Here is a 7,500-nt window from a genome sequence, read left to right as displayed (position 1 = left end):
ATGCTTGCGCCTCTGTGTGTGTGTGTGTGTGTGTGTGTGTGTGTGTGTGTGTGTGTGTGTGTGTGTGTGTGTTATTTTTACCATGCTTATGCCTGTATGTAGTATAGTATTCGCATTCTATGACTTTAAGTTGCTAGCATTGTGCAGTGCCGCATGCATTGACATATGTAATGTAGTATTGTGTAGTGTAGACCCTGTTTCAGGGCGTGGACTGGATGAAAAAAAGCGCGCCAGTGCTTATCTATTATCCTCGAGAATAAAGAATTTGTCTTGTCTTGTTCTTCTCTCTCTCTCTCTCTGTGCATTTTCACGCCAGCATCAATGTGCACGGGTGTGTGAGTGCGCGCGTGTTCACTTAGCATAATCTCCATTCATTTTCGTTGTTGTTGTTGTTGTTGTTCATTGTATGTTAATGTTTGAAACAAAACCTTGAGCAGGCTTATATAAAGCTGTGTCAGACAGACTGAACTTAGTTTGTAGGTGTCCGTTTGTCTGTTTCTTTTCATTTCGTGGTAGTGATTTCCACAACCTGGTGTTGGCCCTAAAGGTTTGATCCGCGCGCTGGGTTTATCCAAACATCAGGCATTGTATTTGTATTGTATTGCATTGTATTTCCATTTTTATCACAACAGATTTCTCGGTGTGAAATTCAGGCTGCTCTCCCCAGGGAGAGCACGTCGCTACACTGAGAGCGCCACCCTTTTTTTTTTGTATTTTTTCCTGCGTGTAGTTTTATTTGTTTTTCCTATCGAAGTGGATTTTTCCACAGAATTTTGCCAGGAAGAATCCTTTTGTTGCTGTGGGTTCTTTTACGTGCGCTAAGCGCATGCTGCACACGGGACCTCGGTTTATCGTCTCATCCGAATGACTAGCGTCCAGACCACCACTGAAGGTCTAGTGGAGAGGCGGCTGAACCGTGATTCGAACCAGCGCGCTCAAATTCTCTCGCTTCCTAAGCGGACGCGTTACCTCTAGGCCATCACTCCACACTGCATCATTTGCTTCTTTCATTGTACAGCAGATGCGGTGTTTATCCGAATATCAGGCATCTGATCCATTCATTTGACGGCAGATGTTGTGTTTATCCGAATATCAGGCATCTGATCCATTCATTTGACGGCAGATGCGGTGTTTATCCGAATATCAGGCATCTGATCCATTCATTTGACGGCAGATGTTGTGTTTATCCGAATATCAGGCATCTGATCCATTCATTTGACAGCAGATGTTGTGTTTATCCGAATATCAGGCATCTGATCCATTCATTTAAACAGCAGATGCGGTGTTTATCCGAATATCAGGCATCTGATCCATTCATTTAAACAGCAGATGCGGTGTTTATCCGAATATCAGGCATCTGATCCATTCAATTGACGGCAGGTGTGGTGTTCCGTGTATGGACCAAGCCGCAAGACCCGACAACTCCTATACAATGAATACTAACAAACAAGCAAAGCCGTAAACAGGTGACAAAGATGTGGACCATATCTTCAGTCCAAGCTCCTCTGTTTAAAGGGACAAGGCAACCCGAACTTTATCTGCCAGGCATCATGGACACATGTCGGTTTCTTCTGACGCTGGTTCTGGCAGTGTTGGCACTGAATTATGTTGGTAAGTGCAGCCTACTTCATGTTTGTTCTTGATTTAAAAAAATAGCTTCGTCACGTTAAGAAAGGTGTCAGCGAAATAAGACCGAGTTTTGGGGTACGTGGACACATGACAATTTCTCTCTCTCTCTCTCTCTCTCTCTCTCTCTCTCTCCCCAAGGTTGCCGAAAAAAGCATTAGATTAGGGTTAGATTATATGAGCTGGGATTTGGTTATGTAGTAGGTAGGGGACATAAAGGAATTTTTCGTGCACCCCGAACAAGATTAATTGACTGTACATGGCAAGAATAGTCTTATCATGTTCAAGATAGCGACAGATCTGAGTTTTACAGATAGTTCATTTCTATGCACTCTATTCCTACTTATCTGTCAATAAAAATGGATAAGCATTTGAAACATATCACAACCAGGTTCGGATTAGGAATTTCCGACATATTTCTTCATCATTATCGTTATCGAAAGTCCAGTGTCTCTGTTCTAAGTTGTCCTTTATGCAGAGGTGCTGAAAAAAACCAAACTTCACTTTGTGTAGTGTTGCCCTGTTTTGAATGATCTGGGACATAAGTTGATTCCACAAAAAATATTATAGACACCCTACTTTATTTCGACTTGCCATGCTTATGTTATCAGCTAACGAAACTATTATAGAAACAGTTTGCTATTTACTTATATAAGGCTTTTAAGTTTCGCAGTGTATTATGTAGTTGATTATCATTAGTTGTGCATTATCTAATTTGTGGATTATCATTGGCAGTTTATCATTTACTTTTGTAATTTGTAAGATTTTGATTTTGAATGTTGATTCACTGTACCCCCTTCATGAGGGGCCATGGCCTTTATTGAATAAACTATCCGTATCCGTCTCTCTCTCTCTCATTTTGTTTTCAATCTAAACTCATTCTATTCCAGGTAAGAGTTAACTCATACTATGATTACTTCCCCTGCAGACCTGACACAAGTATTGTCGTACCAACACACTATTCTTATTTCATTTAATCTTGCTTGGGACAGTTGGCGTTCTACGCTTGAGCCGTTTACGGATTCGGGCAGTATGAAAACGAAGATTTGTTTTACGGATAAACAATATAGTGCTGGTCCAGGGCAGTTGTAGAAGGCATGTAGCTGTGAAGTAGAAGGAGTTGACTTCTTTGCGGTCAACTTTAAAAAAAATGTAATTCATTTATTTTTTTAATATTTTTTTTGCTGCCCCGTCATCTGCACCGTTTCAGTGGCATTACTCCCACGCCGCTCATTTAGATCCCCCCATACACGGCCACACCCGGGTTTGTCCGTCGTAGATCCAGCGTCGGCAGTCCACAGGGAACCATCGATGTTAGGTCGCCAGGAGGCCACACACCAGAGGAGACCCTGCACTGCTGCTGAGTCACTTCGGTGGTGTTCAGTGGTGCCTGTTCTGTTTTAACGTACTTAGGACACCACCTACTAAGCCCCCTACTAACGACAATAATGGCTTAGTCGCGGAGCCAGACTGAGTGAGCGTCCCTCCCAGAGTGGAGACTTCTTTGCGGTCAACTTTAGATCACATCCATTTGATTACGTGAGCAAGGAACTATCGGTGCAGTTTTATAACATGTGACGCGCGGTAGTTTCCATCAACAAAGAGTCGATGATACTTTGGTATGTATCTTAATGTGTGACAAACAGCATAACGGTATACGGATACAGTTTAATGTCTTCAGAAATAAAATGAAAACAACAAAGAAAGCTAATGAGAAATATGATGATATGTGGAGAACAAATAAATTATATTTCGCTTTTGGTAAAACTGATGGCATGAGACGATAAACCGAGGTCCCATGTGCGGCACTGGAAAAGAACCCATGGCTATGAGAGTGTTGTCACACTTGCAAAATTCTGAAGAAGAAATCCACTCTGATAGACACAAAATATATAAACATGCTCTCAAGGACTGAATAAGCCCGTCGGGTTGTGCTGCTAGTCAGGCATCTGCATTGAAGCGAGAATTAACCCTTTCACCGCCAAGCTCGCATTTATGCACAGGCGTGGTAGAGAACACATGTCACTGAAAGGTGACCATTCATTGGTCTGTTATCCATGAGCCTACTGCTCTTAATGTTCGGTGGTAGGATAGGCCATATTTTCTATACATCGCAGGGGGAATCCCCAGCTATTCTTAGCCACTGTCTTTTCTGTGTTCATACCACAAGGGAATTTTGTACTCTAAATTGACTGGCGGTGAAAGGGTTAAATACAAAGTTGCGTGTCTCTCCTATTCTGCTTTCCACTCCGCAGGACCTACTAATCTTTCTGACCTTATCAGTGTTTACACTCCCGCAAGATATCTCCGCTCTTCCTCTGACTGTTACCTTTTTGAAACTTCCTCGCGTCAATACAAGAACCCTATGGTGAACGTTCTTTCTTCTTTGCCGCTCCTCACATCTGGAACAACCTTCCTCATCATATCCGTGCATCTGATTCTGTTTCTGCTTTTCGCTCATCACTAAGGACTCATCTTTTTAAAACCTATCTATAAGTACTCTCAGCTTCCTTGTTCTCCAACACCACCCATGTCAGCTCACTTTGGATGTATGTAGAGTGGGAAAGGGAGAGTGTGAGTGGGGGGGGGGAGGGGTTTTTGAGAAAGAGTGGTCATGAATGTTTTATGTTACTTGTAATATTTTTCTTTCATCTAAAGCGCCCTGAGCTCTTAGTGAGAAAGGGCGCTATATAAATGTACATTATTATTATTATTATTATTATTATATGCGGATTTGTCTGAAGGCAGTGACGCCTCCTTTAAAAACCTGAGACTGAAACTGACACTGAAACTCTCTCCTTCAGCCAGTATTCAAGTGCATGCGCCCGAACAGCAAACAGCGATGATAACAAGGCGATTCCTGGTGATATGCAAGGTGACTCTGGATGATGGTGAACGCTTCCAAACGGCGGAGTGGTGGCGGGATGTGTACACAGTGTGGGTCAAGCCTATGGGTGAGTGGATGGGTTGTGTAGTGTGTGTGTAACCAGAACAAAGACACACACACACACACACACACACACACACACACACCACACAAACACACACACACACACCACACACACTACACACACACACACACACACACAACACACACACCACACACACACACACACACACACACACACACACACTAAGTAGATGGGTGTTCACAGACACGTCTCTACAAGATATACAAGAGTTCTTATCGGTATTTCAAGGCACAGTAGACGTACATTTTGTATTTGTATTTCTTTTTATCACAACAGATTTCTCTGTGTGAAATTCGGGCTGCTCTCCCCAGGGGGAGCGCGTCGCTACACTACAGCGCCACCCATTTTTTTTGTATTTTTTCCTGCGTGCAGTTTTATTTGTTTTTCCTATCGCAGTGGATTTTTCTACAGAATTTTGCCAGGAACAACCCTTTTGTGGCCGTAGGTTCTTTTACGTGCGCTAAGTGCATGCTGCACACGGGGCCTCGGTTTATCGTCTCATCCGAATGACTAGCGTCCAGACCACCACTCGCGGTCTAGTGGAGGGGGAGAAAATATCGGCGGCTGAGCCGTGATTCGAACCAGCTTGCTCAGATTCTCTCGCTTCCTAGGCGGACGCGTTACCTCTAGGCCATCACTCCACATGACCAGCTTTCTGTTCTGTTCGATGTTTTCCACTGATAATATATTACCTACATCAGGTTGTGCTATATTGTGCAACAGTTTTTAGAGATATTTTACTCTTACATTCTGATATACCGGACATACAAACAGAAAGTGATCTTCGTTCTCCTGTATTCCAGGGCAAAAGGGGCAATCATGACTGACGGTTTGGTATCGCTTATTGATTGCTAGTTTGTTTATTCTAAACAGAAATCTAATCAAACAGTCTCTAAACTTTAAAAAAAAATTGTAATGCCGTTTATGTATGTCTCAGACTGATGAACAGTTTTGAGAAGTCGATACGTTGAGAAACGTTCGCTGGTTTGCACTTTCAAAAGCCATTCTTGTCTAAAATTTTCAATACGTTTTTGTTTCACACTACATAGAAAACCAGCTTCGTTTGTAATTTCACCTGACCAAGCATCCTGGAAACCAAGAGAAAATAAGGAGTCTCTGACTGACCTGACCCAGTTTGATTTGTTTTGTCTGTTTATATGAAGATCGTTTAACAACACAGTTAATACTTGTTTGGGCAATCTATAATCAGGGAGTTTTCTTAAGTTCAACCAGTACCTAAGAGTTGAAAATGTACTGTCTATATACTGTGGATAACGACCTGTATCACCATAAATCATGTGGTTTGGGGTTCTATCACTCAGTCCCAATAATCGTTTACAAACAAAAAGGTGGGCTGATTCTATATTTGCTATCTTATTCATTCCCCATATTTCAGAGGAATACATCATCATAGGTTTGATCTGGGCATCAAACAGCTGAGAAAACACAGATGAGTCAAAAGTCTCTAGAGACCACATAGTTTTAATAAGTTCAAGCACCTTGCCTTTGGCTCTACTTGCAAACTCACTGCATGCAGATTCGAAAGAAAGTGTCGTTGTTAACAGAAAACCTAAGTATTTATAGCTGTTTACCACTTCAATTTTGTTATCACCGTATGACCATGATTCCCTCTCAGCTAGGTGACCCCCTTTCCTGAAATCCATAATCTTTGTCTTTTCTAGATTTACAGTAAGGCCTAGCCGTGTGGATGCTGTTTCTAGACTGTTGGTTTGGTTTTGAAGCCCAAATGGTGTAGAAAAGATCAATACTATGTCATCTGCAAACAGGAGCAAAAAGATCTCATCTAAACCTGGAAGAAGCTGGATTCCGTGCTTACCTTTTTCTCGCACAAAGTCTGCCACTTCTGCTATGAATAGAAAAAAAAATTAAAGGACTTAGTAAACATCCTTGCTTAACCCCCTGCACACAAATGAAAAACTCTGACAGTTGGGTACCCCACCTGACGCAAGCTCTGACTGCTGAATATATAGCTTTCAACATCTTTAACATTTTACTGGATGTGTTTATCTTTCTCAATATTTCGCAAAGATTGCCCCTGTTAACAGTGTCAAAGGCTTTTTTATAATCTATAAAGGCCACGTAAACTTTGCCTCGTCTCTGTCTGTCTGTCTCTCCTTTTAATAGGATGTATGAAGCAAGTTTCTTCCCACCAGAGTGGTGCAGATCTGTCATAATACCTCTGTTCAAAAAGGTGATGAAACAGACCCAGACAACTATCGTGGGATCTCTTTACTAAGTATTGCCAGCAAAGTGTTTACAGCCATATTAAACAAAAGATTATACTTATGGGCTGAAACAGAAGGCCAACTCAGCAAAGAACAAGCAGGGGTTCGAAAAGGGTTCTCAACAACAGATCATATTTTCACATTGATCTCAATTATCAAAAGGTATTATGACAGATTTGCACCATTCTGGTGGGAAGAAACTTGCTTCATACATCCTACTAAAACAGGAGAGAGAGAGAGAGAGAGAGAGAGAGAGAGAGAGAGAGAGGGAAACCAAAACACAGAAACATACACACACACACACGCACGCACACGCACACGCACATGCACACGCGCACACACACACATCTGATGACAAAGGAACTGTTTTATGATATGAAAAAAACAACAACACACACACACACACACAAAAAACAAAACAACAACAACCAACAACAAAAAAACGGGGGGAGTGGAGGGGTGGGGCTTCCCACATTATATCAAACATTGTGAACAATTGTGTGGGCGCGTGGGTGGGTGGGTGGGGGTGGGGGGGTTGGGGGGGGGGGGTGGAGGGGCGAGGGAGGTAACCACGCTTTCTGACAATCGTTATCTTCGTTGCAGTGCACCATTACGCGGTGACGGATGAAGGGCTGATGATTGAGCATGTCAGATAC

The 7,500-nt window shown here is 42.4% G+C and overlaps 2 protein-coding genes across 2 annotated transcripts in view; one reads left to right on the top strand and one right to left on the bottom strand.

The window, feature by feature from the left end:
• The window catches only part of LOC143290145 (nociceptin receptor-like), a 388,332-nt gene that overhangs the window by 147,841 nt on the left and 232,991 nt on the right, over window positions 1-7,500 (bottom strand). The gene's annotated exons all lie outside the window — the stretch shown is intronic.
• The window catches only part of LOC143290094 (uncharacterized), a 7,110-nt gene continuing 105 nt past the window's right edge, over window positions 496-7,500 (top strand). The window contains exons 1-4 of the mRNA XM_076599383.1: window positions 496-547; window positions 1,381-1,611; window positions 4,431-4,580; window positions 7,448-7,500. The exon at window positions 7,448-7,500 is cut by the window's right edge and continues 105 nt beyond it. Of these exons, the coding sequence (XP_076455498.1) occupies window positions 1,476-1,611; window positions 4,431-4,580; window positions 7,448-7,500 (339 nt within the window). The 5' untranslated portion in view covers window positions 496-547; window positions 1,381-1,475. The remainder of the gene's footprint in view (window positions 548-1,380; window positions 1,612-4,430; window positions 4,581-7,447) is intronic.

This window comes from Babylonia areolata, chromosome 15 (assembly GCF_041734735.1).
Source record: "Babylonia areolata isolate BAREFJ2019XMU chromosome 15, ASM4173473v1, whole genome shotgun sequence".
Taxonomy (NCBI): Eukaryota; Metazoa; Mollusca; class Gastropoda; order Neogastropoda; family Buccinidae; genus Babylonia; species Babylonia areolata.
The sequence above is the reverse complement of the archived record's forward strand: the minus strand, read 5'-3'. Positions and strand labels throughout refer to the sequence as shown.